This window comes from Sus scrofa, chromosome 15, assembly GCF_000003025.6.
Source record: "Sus scrofa isolate TJ Tabasco breed Duroc chromosome 15, Sscrofa11.1, whole genome shotgun sequence".
Classification (NCBI taxonomy): domain Eukaryota; kingdom Metazoa; phylum Chordata; class Mammalia; order Artiodactyla; family Suidae; genus Sus; species Sus scrofa.
This window is the reverse complement of record NC_010457.5, coordinates 126,531,494-126,550,397: the sequence shown is the minus strand read 5'-3', so window position 1 is coordinate 126,550,397 and position 18,904 is coordinate 126,531,494. Positions and strand designations below refer to the sequence as shown.

The following is an 18,904-nucleotide window of genomic DNA, read 5'->3' as shown; positions in this document are numbered from 1 at the left end:
CCTACACCACAGCCACAGCAATGCAGGATCCGAGCAGCCTCTGTGACCTACACCACAGATCACAGCAATGCTGGATCCTTAACCCACTGACCAAGGCCAGGGATTGAAGTCGCATCCTCAGGGATACTAACCTGGTTCGTTACCACTGAGCCACGGGAACTTCCGACAGTGTTCTTTTTGAGCTAGCAACGTTCCCTGCTATGAACTGGGAAGGAGCATTTTCCTGTTTTTCACAAGGAGGGTAAAGAATATTTTAAACCCATTTGAATTCACTGAATGTCTACCTGAATGCGTGGCTTGGCGATTTTATGCGTACCTTAGTATAACGAGTCCTTGATCATTCACCCTTCTGTCTGGAAGACCATCAACATAGCGAACCATTCGTAATGGGAATACTGGGTGTGCCTTGGGGCTTCTTTTTCTCAAGAGTAAGATTCCGAGGTTGCTTCTACATGATGTAAATCATTTGAAAGAAGACAAATATCCCATGCAAATTCTCCTAGCTACAAAATGTAGGATTTTCCAACCAGGTATAAAGGAATGCCAAAATTTCGGATGATGTTGTCTGGTGTCCATTCAACCATGTGTTATGAGATAGAATCAAGGGGAGGAAAGTCTGCTTCCATCTTATTTTACCATTCGTGGAGCCACGTGCACGCTCTTGCTCCTCTAAGCTGGTCAGTGATGCTTTGACATAGAGGCCTTTCTCTGCTACCATGGGAATGCCCAGAGTGAATTGCCATTAAGTCATGTTGGTACAGACTTTGGGGAGAGGCCAAGGTTAGGGGGGCAGCGCAGCCTAGTGGCTGGAGTGCAGCTTGGTTCTCAGGAACACGGTTCTTCAAATGGCCAGCCTGTACCCTTGGGCATGTCATATAATAGCAAAGAAAAAAAAAAAAAAAGGATAACACAACTTTGTTGATATTCCACTTCAAAATGTGGAGGAAGGACAACTTAAATCACCAAACCTTTAAAATGATGCCACTTGCTTTTGTCTAATTAAAAAGGGTATGTGTAACTCTGTACGAATATGATTTAAAATGAAGATGTATTTACTGGAGGTAAGATAGAATGGTATGGGGGAAAGGTAATACTTCCAAAGGCAATGGGACCCTCATGAGATTACATTATTTTATGCAAACATGTAAGAAAGCCACCACAGTCGCTGTTACCCAGGGAACCGCTGAAAGCAGTGTGTCAAATGACAAATCAGAATCTTTTTTTTTTTTTTAATATCAGAGCAGAATACAAACCAGAGAAACTTCCTTCACATTCCTTTGAGGTTGACCATGAAGATGCTGATAAAGATGAAGTAAGTAAAAGTGAAATGTTTCAAACATAAGGAAAATGTGCTCTGCCTCTCATGAGCATGTTTCAGATTCTGACCAGTTTTTCATACAGCTGCAATAGCTGTTGGTGTGAGGGCTTTTAGGCAGCATGAATCATGTTTGTTTTGAAAGGGAACATGATTATTTAAGATGAATCAAAGAGAGGAGGAGTCTCGGTTTTAAGCACAGGGTCTAAGAGCTGGGATTCACAAAAGAATGCTGTGATGTTAATGATGCCTTTTGCACAGGATACCACCTCCCACTCGTCTTCCAAGGGCGGTGGGGGAGCGGGAGGAACTGGAGTTTTCAAGTCTGGCTGGCTGTACAAGGGGAATTTTAACAGCACCGTGAATAATACCGTTACTGTTCGGGTAAGGAGACATCAAGATCCATCTGTTTCTGCCACCTTTCTTTCACCCGCCCCCTCACCCCACCCCACCCCTGCTTAGGTCGCAGAACTGAGGGCAGCTGTTTGTATTGAGTTTGTGTTTCATGTCATATTTTATTTATAAGAGAGAGGAATGCTCTTCTCTAGACCAATACCCTAGAAATGTAGCACTCTTGAAGCAATTAGAAAAATGCTAACTTCCATGAATTTGAACTACCTCCTTTTATTTTTTCCTTTATTTAGTCATTCAAAAAGCGCTTCTTCCAGCTGACTCAGTTGCCAGATAACTCCTACATCATGAATTTTTACAAAGATGAAAAAATATCCAAAGAACCCAAAGGCTGCATCTTTTTGGATTCTTGTACAGGTGTGGTACAGGTGAGTAGAAATCTCCTCTCCCCTGAGGTTTTTTTTTTTTTTTTAATGTGTTCATCCAATCATCATCCATTTATTCTAAAAGTGGCTTATGGAGTGTCTGACAATGAGCCAAGGACTCTTCTGGACTCAAAGGATTTAGTGGAGACCAAGGCTACCTAAATACTTGCTTTGACAAAATTTACCTCAATGAATTAAGGAAAACAGAAAATCAGCAAAGAAAGAGACAACATGGAATAATTGGTGCAATCTGGAATAAAGAAAATAAACAGGGTTACAAAAGGGAGAGAAACAAATGGTGAGGTTGGAAAGGAATGTCAGTGCTCTAGACATGAGAAGAACATTTTTTGAAGAGAAAATATTTGATCTAGAGACTAAAGATGAGCAAGGGCAGCACGTGCAAAGGTCCTGAGGCAAGAGCAGGTCTGATATATTCTAGAAGAAGAGGCAGTGATCGCCTGTGTGGCTGCAGTGTAGAGAACCACTGGGCTAAAGAATTCAGTAAGGTATTATGTAAATAGCATAGTACAAGAATGCTCTTCATGAACATTCTCTTTATTATTAGGTAATAATGAGATAGTAGATTTACAGCATATACATGCATCCGCCTCCTGCTCAGAGTAGGTTTCTTCCCAGTCAAGGGTTACATTGTTTCTCAAGAGTTTAATCTCAGAAACAGACACAATGCTTTTAACAGACAATGCTGTTCTGCAAGCACTCAGTCCAGTCCCCAAATTATTGTCCTTTGTATTCAATGTGACATGGACCACTGTGGCACAGGGAAGCAGAATAATTCCATAGGCCTCATTTGAACACCTTATTTAAAAAAAAATGTGTTCTTTCTACTCTGATGAAATAGCTATCCTTCTTCTCTCTTACGTAAGAATTGAAGCAATCAAGCGTTTTAGCGATCTTACCCCAGATTTCAGATGCTGGCTCATTGAGGTTGAGGACTCTGTTTTAGGTCACAGGCCACTAGGAACAATTCTTTGTGCAGCCATGGGCATTCACATAGCTTGGTACATGGCTGAGGTTACATCTTGAGTCAATACAGGGGCACTTGGATGTGTAGATGCAAAATAGAGTCCTTTCCAGTCACTCAAGCCTGGTCTATTTCTGGATGGTTTATCTGTTAAAATCTGGAATTTCTCCAGAAAGTCATAATGCTGAACTTTAAAAGGAAAGAATTAATTAAGTGTTGCTGAGCATTCCACTGGAAGTGAAAGATAATTGCTTTTTAATACAGATGCCAACCTTCCATATGGGAAGGGCAATAAGGATTTCAATGGAGGGTGGAGGTAGTTTTATTTTGTTGGTCACAGAGGAGGCTCTTTGGCTTTAGAAATACGAAGTAATACTTTTGCAATAGGTTAAAGATCAGTAACTCCATTTTGTAGAGGTGGACTGAAAAACTTAAATATTTTCTTTTCCATTTGTACTTCTGAACTTGCTCTTGCAGGAGTTCCCATGGTGGCTCAGTGATAATGAAACTGATGAGTTTCCATTAGGACACAGGTTTGATCCCTGGCCACGCTCAGTGGGTCTAGGATCCAGCAATTGCCATGAGCTGTGGTGTAGGTCACGGATGCAGCTTGGACCTGGCATTGCTGTGGCTGTGGTGTAGGCTGGCAGCTGCAGCTCAGATTCGACCCCTAGCCTGGAAACTTCCATATGCCATGGGTGTGGAACTAAAAAGACAAAAAACAAAAACAAACAAACAAACAAACAAAACTTGCTCTAGCAAATGTGTCATCGTCTTTCAAGAAGTTGTAGCCCTTGTTGTGCATTCGGTTTGCCAAGATACAAATTATTGTATCATTTCTTCTCCCAAGAAGAATGTAAGTGTTGAACGCACAGGGTTAGTTGGTACTCTAACCTGACCTTCCACTACAGGGCCCCCTTCTCCATCACCTCTCAGACTGTGGTTCAATCACTGCTTAAGTGGTGCCTTGGAAGGAGAACATCTTCTGTGGGAAAATATAAGCTCGGGTTTGTACAGGTCGATGGTGAACTTTTACTATTTGGGAGCTTTGTGTAAGTTACTCAAGCTCTTTGATTTCTGGTTTCTCATCTGTAAAACTAAAATAAATGTGCTAACATGTGAAAAGGATCTGGGACATAGTGTGTCCTCAGCCACCCTTTACTGGTCTTTCCTCTAATTACAAAGGTCACAACTTTGAGACATAAACGTCCCATTGCAGGAAAGCCCTCTTAGAAAATATCGATTCACCTTCCTGAAGTATCTACTGAAACATGCTAATTTATCCATTTCTTTATTCGTTCATCCAATAAACTTACTTCGTGTTTATGACATGCTTGAGCATTGGGAATTCTTTGCTGATGTCATAACCAGAGACGGACATAGGCTATTATAAAAGTATTACACAGTGTCTCAAGAGCCATAATGGAGGTATAAATGGCACTTTGAATGGAATGTTCTAGGAACATAGAGCAATGATAAGCTCTTCTGGGTTGGATGCAAAGATGCATAGAACAAAACGAGCATATATATATATGTAGGAATGCCCAAGGTAGATTTTGCACATTAAAGCACAATTGAATAATCCTACTTGATTTTACAATAGGTAGCCGTTCGAATATCTGGGAACATGTATTATATATTTTAAAGAGTGCGTACTCTATCCCTTTGTTTTTATTTCTCTTTATGAAGAACTTGTTACCCTTTGTAGAGGGAAGAAGCTTTAGCTTCTTGAGATCACTTTGGGAAGTTAGACATCTTTGTGCTTTGTCACCTCATATCTGCCTGTTCTTACATATTTGCTTACAGCTCTTTCTGATTTGTAAGTTTTTGCATCTGGAAAGAGGATTCTGAATGAGGTAGTGCAAGATTAGTCAGTGTTCTAGCAAGCTCTCCGGCACAAAATGTGCCTGGAGATGAAACATGTACACACAGAAGCAAAAAGCAAATGAATAATAGGATGAGTCAGACCTATTTTGTCAAGAATCGCTGTCAGTTTCCCTTGAATAAAACAGAAAAGAGGAACAAAAGACTTTGCCTCAGAAAGTGCTACCAACCATCCGGCTATTCTTAGGGCGTTCAAGTTCATAACAGTCTTTAGTGAGCAGACCATTTTAGTTCACTTCCTTCAGGCCAGATCTATATCATTGTATCTTCATAAGAATAATCCTTGGAATTCTTAGAAATATATTTCAAGGGAAACTTCAATTCGAGAGAAATCCTGACCCAAATTTCTAAGAGGCTTTAGGTAACATTTATGATTTGAAATTTCCTGGACCTTAGTAAAATAAAAACCGAACAGTAGTTTTCCACTTTTGTGTGATATCATCAAACAGTACTAGATCTGTTTTATACCCCTCATTCTCAATCGGAAGAGTAAGGATCTCATCTTCTTGTTCTACTCTTATTTGTATTTACTTATCTTAAAAGTATAGGTTTTGCTTTAGTACAGTTGTGAGTGACCTAAAGGTTTTAGAATAGTGTAAGAGTTACATACGTGTTATCAGAGTTATCTGGAGGTGAATTAAAGGTGGAATTTCTTCCATAATTCTTACAACCCACCCCAGGTTGTAGAATATATATGTGTATTTGCTTTTTAGGGCCACACCCCATGGCATATGGAAGTTTCCAGGCGAGGGGTCCAGTCGGAGCTGTAGCTGCCAGCCTATACCACAGCAATGCAGGATCCAAGCCACATCTGTGACCTACACCACAGCTCATGGAAACACCAGATCTTTAACCTACTGAGCAAGGCCAGGGATCGAACCCACATCCTCACGGATGCTCGTCAGGTTCATTAACTGCTGAGCCATGAAGGGAACGCCCACACTTATATTTCTGATCTCCTGGCAGAAATATATAAAACTGCCGTAATAATTTGCTTTCATGTTCCCTCTACTTTACATATGCCTCTCCAATCTTTAAACAGCTCACTCTTTTTCACAGATTTCACCTTCCGTGAAAGTCCAGTCTAAAGTAGCTACTTATCACATGATCCCATTCTAATTTGTTGGTGTACTCCTTCCATCATTCATTCATGCCTAAGAATAGCATCCTGCATTGTCCCATTCATAAAATATGACTGTTTTGAACTTGTTGTCGAACCCTTCTATGTGACGGCCCTGTTGCAGGACAGAGTGGTGATCCAGCCTTTGTGGAGGCAGCCGTGAGGGAAAACTGGGATGGTCACATCAATAAATGCAGGTGATAAGCATATGCTCCTATGCCTTTGGCATGCTCCAGTGCCCTGGAGGACAAGGACCTTGTCTTAAGTGGAGAACTGGGGAAGGTTCCCCGAGCAAATGCAATTTCAGTTCCGATTTGAAGAGTGAATACAAGCCACCGTAGCGCATGAGGGGAAACGCCATGCTGTGTACGTGAATGCACGGGTGCCCCTTGGGGTCAAGGGGTTGTTTCAGGCCCTTGTGGCAGAAACAGAACCTGTGATTGGAGCAGATACAGGGACCTAGAATAAAGCCCGGTCACGAAATGCAAATTTGAGGTGTCCAGTTAGAAAAGTCTGGGGGTAGATGGAGAGGCCAGAGCCAGAGAAAGGAATTGGGGGTCCTTGGCCTATGGATGCCATTTAAAGCCATTGGACCAGATGAGACAGAAAGGAGTCTAAGGCAGAGCTGAGGTTAGCATTTCAAGTCACCAGGATAAGGAAGAGCCAGGAGGGGTGAAAACTAGTAGCCGTTCAGGAGGAAAGAAAACCAGAAGGGAGTGTAGTCACAGAAACTAGGAGATGGATGGATTTCAAGATGGAGGAGGTGGCCAGAAAAGTCAAGGAAGACAAGAAAGTGAAGCCCCTTGGGGAGTAGGCAACGTAGTTTGCAGGTGCCTTTGGCAAGCGCTGCCTCTGGCATGTAATGGTGTCAAAAACCCAACTGGAATAAGTTGTGAACTTCAGAACACAGGGTGAAAAAGGGAAGGCAGCAACTCAAAGCAACCATTTGAGGAAGCTTCAAATACATTCCCCCATGCGCCTGAAGATGAAAAATTTTCAGCCAACATGCGCATCCAGTCCATGAAAACTTGAGATATCGCTTCGTACAGAAAGCCTTGAAAGAAACCAAACAAAATGATTCTTATCCATCTACATTTTTGTTCTGTTTTGGAAGATCTTCTTTATGTTCCTTGTATGGAAAGATCCCATACAAAAAAAAAAAAAAAAAAAAAAAAAAAGTCGCTCACTCTCTAAGAGTTAGTATCTGACGTTTTTCCTTCTTTTTATGCTACAGAATAACAGACTGAGAAAATATGCCTTTGAATTGAAAATGAATGACCTGACCTATTTCGTGTTGGCGGCTGAAACGGAGTCGGATATGGATGAATGGATTCACACCCTCAACCGCATCCTGCAGATCAGTCCTGAGGGGCCCCCGCAGGGCAGGAGGAGCACAGAGCTCGCAGACCTGGGGCTGGGTGAGGGCTCGCACCCACCTCCCTTTCTTTGCCAAGTGTGACCTGTGCTTTCAGTTCCTTTCTGCTGCTGCTAACTGTGGTAGCCCTTGGGTCTAGCTCATTCAGCTCTGAGCAACCAGCTCCAGGAAATCACCCCTAAATCTTTACTGAATAGTGAGGGTCACCACACAGAGGTATGATTTTGGGTTGACTGGCAGTGATTTAAGGCTGACACCCAGCAATAAATCATTTGTCAGCAATATCAAAAATGTACCCATGTCCGATGGGATGTTAGAGGGGAGATTCTGGGAGTTCCCACTGTGGCTCAGCAAGTTAAGAACCTGACACAGTGTCCGCGAAGGTGCGGGTTCATTCCCTGGCCTCACTTAGTCAGTTAAGGATCTGGCACTGCCGCAGGCTGTGGCATAGGTTGCAGATGAGCTTGGATCCTGCACTGCTGTGGCTGTGGTATAGGCCTCAGCTGCAGCTCCAATTTGAGCCCTAGCCTTGGAACGTCTATATGCCACAGGTGCAACTATTTAAAAAAAAAAAAAAAAAAAAAAAAAAAAAAGGGACAATTCTGTTTTATAGCCTTTCAATAAATTTAATTAATGATCATTATATTCTGTAAAGGCACATAGGCATCACTTCCTTTTGGCTGAAAGGCATCTTTCACGTATGATTTGACCCCCCACTGAGATCAGCCTAGTTCTGTAAGTTGTGCATGGTGTTAGATATTTTTGTAAGAAAAAAAAAAATTCTTTTGCCCATCCTCATTCTTTCAGAAGAGTCTCGTCCATCCTATGCAAGGAGAAGGGAGCAAAAGGAAGGAAAGAAAGGGTGAAAAGAAGGGGAGAAAACAGGTCTATAGTCACATGGATGACAAGTTCACCTTCAGAGTCAGGGGGACACTGTGTTAAGACATTTTGCGTAGCACCATGGTGCATAAAAGCAAAGAGTCTTTAACACAACTGTTGTATGCCACAGTATGTGTTTTACACTCATGATTTACTTAAGGATAATCAGCTAGAATATTAATGTTTACAGTCTTAAAGGATTTAAATAATGATGCTAGAGTATAGGTTTTAAATTGATGGCCTGAGAGTCAAAATTAGTAATATATATAGCGTGTGTGTGTGTGCGCGCACGCATGTGTGTGTGTAAGAAAACTTGAGAATGCATTGATGAAGTAAGCCAAGACAACCCCAAGTATCAATGTATTATTGTAAGGGTTCTGAATTCTTATGGGTACAGGAGTGTCATGGAAAGACTCTCAAAATGATCATCAGGACATCTGATTTCCAGGCCCAGCTCTTTCAACAATCCGTCACAAAGAAGGCACCTATCTGCTCACCAGTATCCACCCCTCATGGCTCTTGCGTCTAACCCAGTTTTGATAAGTCACAGGCTAGAGAAATGTGTGGTTCATGTGGATTATTTAATAACCTGGTCTTGGTGTATCTTTTTAAGATTCCCTGGATAACTCCATAACTTGTGAATGCACACCAGAGGAAACAGATTCTTCAGAGAATAGCCTTCACCCTGACTTCACAAAAGTAATAAAGCTCGCATTTTACTGTGCAAATAAATTTGAATTACTGATTGTTTACTGCTTTCATGGGAAGGCTGTAAATGCTTTTTCTGAGATTTAGATTAGAAAGCATCACAGTCAAAAAATAGAAGCATGTTTCTGTAAGATTTGATGAGTATTAATGGATGGTATTGAAGTAGTAATAATACTAAGGGCTACTTCTTGGCCATATGGATGGAGCTTAGTTGAAAGTATGTGGCTGTTTAGATACCAAGAGCTAACTAACACAGCTTTCTCTGTAGTACCTCACAGAAACTGAAGAGTCTGTCAAAACAACACGAAACATAGAGAGGCTAAATTTGTTTTCGCTGGATCCAGACATAGACGTAAGTTGGAATTCTCTCTAAGCAGACATGAACTTGATTTGAACTATGGTGGTTTGTAATTTAGAATTTCTTTTCTTACAATGGATGTTTGTTGAGCAAAACTTTGCAAAAATTTTTCAGAGTTTGAAACTTCAGAAAAAGGATCTTTTAGAACCCGACTTTGTGATCAAACCGTTTGAAGAAAAAGCTGCCAAGAGAATCATGATCATTTGTAAAGCTCTCAACTTGAATCTTCAGGGATGTGTTACAGAGAATGAAAATGATCCCATTACAAACGTAAGTTTCTCTTCTGTTACATCCTGTAACGATCGGCCAATATCACACCACCCTGGTTAAAATCTTTTCTTTTTTTAAATATTTCAGTGACTTTTATTATATTTATAGTTGTACAACCATTATTACAACCTAATTTTAGAACACTTCCATCCCAAACCCTTAGTCCACCCCTCTCTCCCCCGCCCCAAACTGTCCCCTTTGGTGACCATAGATTTTTCATTTCAAAGTCTGTGAGTCTGTTTCTGTTCTGCAAGTAAGTTCATTTGTATCCATCCTCCTTAAAATCTTTTCTGTTCCCGATGATTCCAGGCACTGAGTTCACACTCTCTAGTGTACCAGGGAAATTAACAACATTTTTCCCCATGATAAAAATGCCCAGGTTCTGAAGTGGCATTGTCAATAGACTGCCTTAAAATTTCCCTTCTAACTTAAAGAGGAAGCATCAAAGGGACTAGACTGTGGTGATCTTTACCTTCTTTCCATTAAATCAGCTCTGTGGTTCAATCTCTAGTGATCTCATTTGTATCTTCTTGGTGGAGCATCAGATGGCTTTTAAATCGACACTTTTTATTTCAATATTTATATGTTCATTTTTAATGTCTGTTAGAGAATATTTATAATGAACAAATCAACCCTGTGCTTTTACAGCTGTTACTGCTTAAGACAAGGCTAAATAGTCAATTGAGTAAAATAATATTAGATACATATTAAATAAGTAATACGTGTAAATGGTAGGGGGAAAAGGTGCTTCACTGATATTGGAGAAACATCACTGTACTCACTAAAATCAATGCAAGATTCTTCTTCCTACTACTGGGCTTTCTGCAGGGTTCTTTCTTAGTATTCTAGGGGATGGTTCTATACGAACTGTAAATGTATGTGTTGGGACGTTTTGTGATCATAAACATGATTAAAGGTTCAACTATAAAGAAGAAAATAAAAATCAGTCATAATCCTGCCATCAAAAATCATAATTAATTTATTGACATGTTCCCTTTCATCCTTTGTTAATACATTTTTTCCTAAGTCCTAAAAAATCATCCCCCAATTGTCACCTTTCATCTTAAGAAAACTTATGTCCAGATCCACGATACAGGCCACATTTTGCTTTTAGAAGGTAGAAACAGCATGAAGTTTCCTCTGCACACTGCACGCACGCAATCCCATGCACACTTCTATTGCTGATGTAGTGAAACCAGCCTTGTTGATTTGGCGGTGAGTGGTTGGCAGAATGGATGAACTCTTAGAAAGACTACCCACCTACTGCCCTTGGGTTTTCAGGCACCTCACTGATTCTCCAGGCCCCTTCCTGGTATAGTAGCAGGACAACCATACACACTATGGACCTCAGATTTCATAAGGAAAATCAATTAGCGTATACTTGACTTTCCCACTTACAGGTTGTACCTTGGTGGGATAATCTGTAAGTGGCTTACCCTCCTCATCTCTTCTGTAAGGAGGGAAGATAATAATAGTAACAATTTCAAATAGCCATTGTGAATGTTAAATGAGGTACTGTATAGAAAGTACTTAGATGGTGCTTGGTGCAGAGTAAGCATTCATTAAAGATTAAACTCGTATTCTAATATATGGGAATTGCTTTGACATGTGTAAATATGATGCATGCAAGATATTGAACCATTCAGTGTTAGATGTGAAATTCTTGTTGATAACGCAAGCTAAAATTGCAAGGGATTGCTGGTGAGGGAAGATGCCTCAAAATGAAGCTTCCCCATATTTTATGACTGACTCTGCACTAGGTATGTGAGTAAGAGTGAAAGTTGAAGTCAAGTTGATTCACTCTCCAGCAAGTACTTATTCAGTGAACCTACCGGAGCCAGACATGCTCTGAATCATGGGGAAACAGCAAGGAATGAGATGAGCAAGGTCCCTGGCCTTCTGAAGATTAGAGTCTTTTTGAAAAGGACAGCTAGTAAATAAAACAAATAAATTAACAAGATAATTGCACATTATGCCAGGTTCTTTCAAATACGTTAGTACAGAGAGATGTGATACAGAGGAACTGGGGGGAGGGCTCTTTTAGGTGGGGTGGCCCTGGAGGCCTCTCTGAGTAGGTGACATATGAAGAAAGAACAAAGGTTGAGAAGAGTGAAAAGTCAGGTCAAGGCAAAAGATTCCAGGTAGAAGGTAAGTTTGGGCAAGTTTCTAGGAATTGAAAGGAGACAGTGAGGGGAAGGGCAGACCGGGATGAGGTGGGAGAAATAGTGCAAGGTAGACTTGGGTAGGATCTTAAGAGCTGTAGTGAAGAGTTTGGATTTATCCTATGTGTGAGCGGAAGCTATTCAAGCACTTACTGCAGTTCAAAAGGGTATGATCTAGTTTGTGTTTTTAAAACATCCCATCAGAAGAATGGGTTGGAGGAAACACGAGTTGACCAGGGAAAGCAATTAGCAATCTGTAACCCCAGTTCATGACACAGCTTGCACCAGGGCTGGCAAGGAAGAAGGAGAGAAATGGATGGGGTGGGGGAGTTGGCAATCTTTTTTATTATTAAAGTTCAGTTAATTGACAATGTTTCTTCAGTTTCTGTTGTACAGCAAGGTGACCCAGCCATACACAGTTCCCTGTGCTGTGCAGGAGGACCCCATTCCCCATCCCTTCCAAATGTAACAGTTTGCATCCACCAACCCCAAAGGCCCCATCCATCCCACTCTGTCTCCACTGACAACCGCAAGTCAGCTCTCCATGTCCCATGATCTGTTTCTGTTTGATAGATAGGATCACTTTTGCCATATTTTAGATTCCACATATAAGTGATATCATGTGGTATTTTTCTCTTTCTGAGATGCCCCTTAGTGTGAGAAGATCTAGTTGTATCCATGTTGCTGCAAATGGCATTATTTTGTCCCTTTTATGGCTGAGTAGTATTCCACTGTGTACAGGTACCACATATTCTTAATCCCTTCACCTGTTGATGGACATTTAGGTTGTTTCCATGTCATGGCTATCGTGAATAGTGCTGCAGTGAACATAGGGGTGCATGTGTCTTTTTCAAGGAACGTTTTGTTCAGATGTGTGCCCAAGAATGAGATTGATGGGTCATGTCATAGTTCTATGTGTAGATTTATGTCTCTTCCCATTTTTTGATTGGCTTGTTTGTTTTTTTGTTGTTGACTTGTCTGAGTTGTTTGCATATTGTCTGTTGCATCATTGGCAAAGATTTTCTCCCCTTCTGTGGGTTGTCTTTTCATTTTTGTTTAATAGTTTCCTTTGCTGTGCAAAAGCTTTTAATGCAGTTGATGGATGTTTGGTAAATTGGACTGAGAGGTCTTTCTGGTACATTTTTGTATATACAGGATAAGGGAACGGGAAATCTCAAGGATGAGTCCCTAGTTTTTGCTTTGAACACTTCCATGCACGGGTGCCATTCCTAAAAGGAAGAAGAGCAGATTTGAGGAATACAGACCCAAAAGCACATTATGGACATGCTAAGCTTAATAGGCCTATTAGGCATCCAAATAGAGATGTCCCTTGGGCAGGTGTAAATACAAGTTTGGAACTCAAGGGAATGGCATGAGCAGAGAGAGAAATTCGGAAGTCTAGTCCAGGCATCGATCTAGGGGGAGTCATGTAGGAATTTTTATATATGTAATTTAATGGATGAATAGAGAAGTGACCAATGACTAAGAGGGAGTTGTCACTGATGTAGAGGTAAAGCAGGACAGAGTGGGTCGTGGTGCCAAAAGAGAAAGGGTCAGCTGTGCAGAATGGCGCTGAGAAGCTGAGTAACATGAATCCAGAGAGGAGCACGGTAGATGCGGCCACACAGAGAATGTCATTGACTATTGCAGGAGAAATTTTCATAGAGTTAGAAGTATTAAGAACATACTTTAATTTGGGATTTAAAAAAAAATAACACTAGAAACTTGGCTCTTGAAACTATTAGGAAATATCAGGAAAATTTAACCTAAGTCACAATGTCACTTAAGCATTTTATTAAATAAAAATAAATGCTTTTATTGACCCAGTAACACCTATACGTGTGATTTAAAAAATCAAAATTTAGAAATGGAAACTCAAAGATAATGGGCTTTTCTTTCCAGTGCCAGAGGCATCTGACCTCTTCCACGTGGATGCCTGTCTTTATCCTAAAGTCCATATTCAGAAACTAAATGTTTGTATTTGGGCCAATCTTGTCAAGCAAGAGAACATATCCAAGATGAAAGAGCAGCTTTTGTGAGCCCTCGTATATCTGTTAGGCCAGAGCGATAAGTCGATTTTGAATACTCTGTATGTCATTATTTCTATTTTGCAGTTGATATAAATGTTTAAAAAGTAGGAAAACATTTTAATAATCATTTCATTGTGCTTATAAACAATAATTTTAAAAAGCAAATCTGCCTCACCTTAACAGCAATTTTTACATAGTTTTTCATATAGCAGTAATAGCATTGTTTTAAAAAAATCTTTATATGTTTAGTGAGTGACTCTCTTTTATTAATGTCACTATTTTTAAACTCCTTGTTTTTAATTCAATGAACATGCTTTTCAATTAATTGAAATATTTCTGAAGTTGCTGAAGAGCCAACAACAATGCAATAGCATTTAATGAATGAGCTTCCAAAAAGACTCCCTAAGAGAACTTTTTCATGATGCGGAAACAATATTTGACAGCATGTAATTTTTCAGTCAGTCAATTGAAAACCACATTCAGGCTCATGGTTTTATACTATAAAATATGTCTTTGAAAATAGAAATTGATTCCAAAAAGCTGAATGAATAAAGCTGCTCCAGAGCTACATTTAAGATTTCATGTTCTTGATTTTGCTTTTTAAAGTACAGAATTCTGAACATAAGAAACCTATGAGTTAATTTGGTAGGCTTTGAAGGTGCTTTATTAAACAAATCTTTATCGAAAAGCCAGTGATATAAAAAGTAAGATGTGGCATTTAAGTTGAAAATGTAGATTGGAGGAAATAAGTGAATCACCACATGAGCTTTAATTTCTGATGGATTATTGAATTAGGTGGTTTATTGCCATTCACAAAGCAGAAAGGAAAATCAAAATGCAGCAATTCCCCCCAAAAAAAATAATGATTTTTTTCCTTTGACTTTCAGTTCCTACCTGAGTTATTTTCATGTAATTTTGTATTTTTCAACTCCTGAAAGACTACCACTACCACATACCAAGAGTTTTTCTAAGCTAAATTAAATTGGTAAACTATAACACTTCTACTGTTTCATCATTTTATTTTTTAAAAGGATTTATTGAATTTTATTTTACATGTGGAATTCTAACAATAAGAGAGCTGGAAAGTATTGCTAAGATTAAAGAGTTAAACTAATACTGCTGTTATAAGCCAGTCATGTTCTTGCAGTTCAAAGAACACAAGATATGTATTAAACATTCAGCAAAATCCACAGCATGAGTGAGTCTGTACAAGGCTGAACTTGGTCACAGTGTGGTTTTCGTGTATAATCTGCTTGTCTGCAGAATACTGATGGATGACAGCCATCAATCCAAAATTAAGTAGCGTAAACAAAAGTAAAAACTTTTTGTGAGTGTATTCAGCTTAAGGAGCCTGTAGTTAATCACATATGTATGTGTTTACATTTATATCCAGGTATATAATTATTCATATGTGTTTGCATGTACATGTGTCTATGTATATAATGATATATACATACATTTATTTCAGTCCTTGTTTTATTTAATTTCTGTTGCATTTGATTTTTTTTCGTTGAAAATTCTTTCTTTCTTGAATGTTCTTCAGTTTCTGTGATACTCTAGCAGCATTTAAAATTTTTTATGGGCTTGTTTTTAAAAATCTGTCTCTGCTCCCCCATCTCCTTTATAAGCTGTTTTCCCTACTTGCCTGTCTATCCTGTGCATGTTCATATTTCCTAGGATACCATTCAGATTCTATTCTCTTTATCCCATGCCTTATACACGAACCCACAAACTCAAATCTCTCAGATTCGGATCTCAAGCCCAATTTCTTTGACTAGGCTCAAAACTCATATGTTCTTATACCCCTGGAATGTTGCACAGATGACCGTCTATGCACCAAAGAATTCATTTTTGTATCTTCATCCTATATATTAGTGAGCAACATTGTCATCCACTTAGTGCCCTATACACCCAAACCCGGGGATTTTCATGCTCCTGAGAACCCCTCTTTCCAACCAACCAACACACAAACATGTAATGGATTTCCAGCCCTTTGGCTGCACCTCCTTAATGTTTCTCAAATGCTTCTTCTACAAACACATCCTAATTTTTTGCTTCCACTCAGTTCTCACTCTAATGCTCTAATTCTGCATTCTTTCCTCTTGGTGTTTTTGTCCATGTCACTCAACCTACTAGAAGCCCCTTCTGCACTCTTCTTTACCTAATTCCTACTTCTTAAAAAACTCAACCAAGAAACTTTTCCTTCCCTTTCCTTCTTCCTTTACCTTCTCAATTTTCCCTTTATCATATTCATCTTCCTTCCTAGCATGGTAGCAGATAGTTAAGGGGACACTTATACAGAAGCTTGGAGTGGAGCGAGCACAGGAACTCCAGATGAAGGTGGGGCTAAAGCCATGTGGAGGTCCAGAGGTGCCATGCCCTTGAACTTGTCACAATATGCGGCAATGTGCAGGGTGGTGGTGCAGAGGAGGCAACCAGAGAAGGCCACTACTAGAATTGTGAAGCCGGTTACTTTGAAACAATAAGAAAACTGATTGAACAAACAAGTAAATAGATGAATGATAATGAGAGCCAGGTTTTTCACCATTGGAAGAAATCCTTAAAAATATGAAAAAGGAAAAGGCTAGAAACAGCTCTTAGGATTTGGATTGGAAATGGAGATAGGACATGAGTCCAGGAGTTTTTAGTAAATACTCACGTACAGATAGGGATAAAGAAATCATTTAAGTGTGAATATTGTATGTATGTATTATACATATATTTATGTATGAATAAATAAATGAAGGGTAAGGGAAAGCTCATCATTACAGTCAAATACCAACTAATAAACGTAAAAAGAATGATGGAACTAGAAAATCACCCTTGGTAGCCATCATAGTCGTAGTTGAGTTATGAATGATCAGTTGGGTTTGATGAGTAGCAAGACATTGATGTAATCTCAGGATATTTCTCCAAAAAGGCTAATCCCTTACCAAAGGGGAGATGATGCTGCTATAATGGAGAAAACTGGAAGGTGGCAACATGACCAGAATATTTAGATTAACATTACAGATAATGCGACAATTGACTTTTCATCCTCTTGGTATAAGGAACCAAAAAAATCAAACATCAGTCTTGAGTATTACTGGGTATAAATACTTGGTGCTACTGGGTACCAAATACTTGGGTACTTTGTGGGTAATTGAGTATTACCACAAAACATGACCTGAGTCAGATCATGAGGAATCATTCGGGATACTGCCTCTGCAGGTGTTTACTCAGAGCTTTGGGGAAACAACTAGATTGTTTTTTGAGGTTGAATCATGCATGTAGTACAACATATGAAAGAGACTATTTGGCAGGAAAAGTAGAATGAGGAAACCAGTGAAACACAGTACTGGGATGTGAGGAACCTGCTGGTGGAGAGGATTCTGGGAACTTTCTTACAAACACTATATTTTACATATTAGATATAAAATATATTCATTATGTATTCATAATCGGTGTAATAGAAGAATATAGTATTTCATATATTATATTATAACATATTATAAATATAATCATTACACTATAAATAAATAACAGTATTGTATCTACTGCCTTACTAAATAATGTACTCAAGAGGCTATTGCCTATGTGATGATTTTATGTTAAAACCATTCATCGTTTCTCTTTCCTGCAGATTGAGCCTTTTTTTGTGAGTGTGGCACTTTATGACCTCAGAGACAGCAGGAAGATTTCTGCTGATTTCCACGTGGATCTAAACCACACTGCTGTCAGGCAGATGATCTCAGGGGCTTCCGTGGCTTTGGAAAATGGGAACATCGACGCTGTTACGCCAAGACAATCAGAAGAACCTCACATCAAGGGATTTCCGGAGGAATGGCTAAAATTTCCCAAGCAGGTTGCACTTTTGTTTACTCATTGTGGGAGGGAAAATGCTTGTTCTGTTGTTCTTACCAATAGATTACACAGGATGAGCAGTTTGTCAAATAGAAATTTCTTAGCGCTGTACTCTTTAAAAAGGTGGAATTTTGTAAATGTCTTCAGTGTGGTTTCTTAAATGCTTATTAGCTGTTTTCTTTGTACGTAGGCAATATTTTCTGTAAGCAATCCACATTCTGAAATTGTTTTGGTGGCCAAAATCGAAAAAGTACTGATGGGAAACATTGCAAGTGGCGCTGAGCCTTATATTAAAAATCCAGACTCCAACAAGGTAATGCATAGTCTATTTTATAAATAATTTCAATTCAGTTGCTTTCAAGAAATAAAATCACACTGCCTTGATGAATTATCAAGTTTGATAAGTGTAAGTCTTGAAATAAATATTCACTTATTAGTGAAATGGGTATCCAACAGGAAATTTTTAAAGCATTTATTCTTCTTTTTTTTTTGTCTTTTTGCCATTTCTTGGGCCACTCCCACGGCATATGGAGGTTCCCAGGCTAGGGGTCGAATCGGAGCCGTAGCCACCGGCCCACGCCAGAGCCACAGCAGCGCGGGATCCGCGCAGTGTCTGTGACCTACACCACAACACACAGCAACACTGGATTCTTAACCCACTGAGCAAGGCCAGGGATCGAACCTGCAACCTCATGGTTCCTAGTCGGATTCGTTAACCACTGTGCCACGACGGGAACTCCTAAAGCATTTATTCTTGGCTCATGTTTTTTGGTCCAGAAATGTCTGCTGAGAATCTGTTGGTAGAAATAAATTTAAATGTGGCAAAGCTTTAACCCGTCTTTGAGGGTTAAAATCTTAATAATAAAAAGTAAGGATGAATCTGACTGAAAACAAGGGACTACAGTTTACTAGGACATCAGCAAGTTTATGCTGAACTAAATGAAAAAGTAAAATAGATAATTGTTTACCAAATTATAACATGTAAATGAAGAAAATAAAGAGGAAATAGGAGTTCCCATCGTGACTCAGTGGTTAATGAACCTGACTAGCATCCATGAGGACGTGGGTTTGATCCCTAATCTCGCTCAGTGGGTTAAGGATCTGGCGTTGCTATGAGCTGTGGTGTAGGTCGAAGACGTGGCTTGGATCCTGTGTTGCTGTGTCTGTGGTGTAGGCCAGGGGCTACAGCGCGGATTGGACCC

The 18,904-nt window shown here is 39.6% G+C and overlaps 1 protein-coding gene across 35 annotated transcripts in view; it reads left to right on the top strand.

Annotated features, from left to right (window-relative positions):
- DOCK10 (dedicator of cytokinesis 10) overlaps positions 1 to 18,904 on the top strand; it is a 276,179-nt gene that overhangs the window by 161,358 nt on the left and 95,917 nt on the right. For all 35 annotated transcript variants that reach the window (XM_013984546.2, XM_003133687.6, XM_021074800.1 and 32 more), the window contains exons 5-13: positions 1,240 to 1,312; positions 1,577 to 1,699; positions 1,960 to 2,094; positions 7,312 to 7,495; positions 8,945 to 9,030; positions 9,308 to 9,391; positions 9,512 to 9,667; positions 17,482 to 17,703; positions 17,893 to 18,015. In XM_013984546.2, the coding sequence (XP_013840000.1) occupies positions 1,240 to 1,312; positions 1,577 to 1,699; positions 1,960 to 2,094; positions 7,312 to 7,495; positions 8,945 to 9,030; positions 9,308 to 9,391; positions 9,512 to 9,667; positions 17,482 to 17,703; positions 17,893 to 18,015 (1,186 nt within the window). The remainder of the gene's footprint in view (positions 1 to 1,239; positions 1,313 to 1,576; positions 1,700 to 1,959; positions 2,095 to 7,311; positions 7,496 to 8,944; positions 9,031 to 9,307; positions 9,392 to 9,511; positions 9,668 to 17,481; positions 17,704 to 17,892; positions 18,016 to 18,904) is intronic.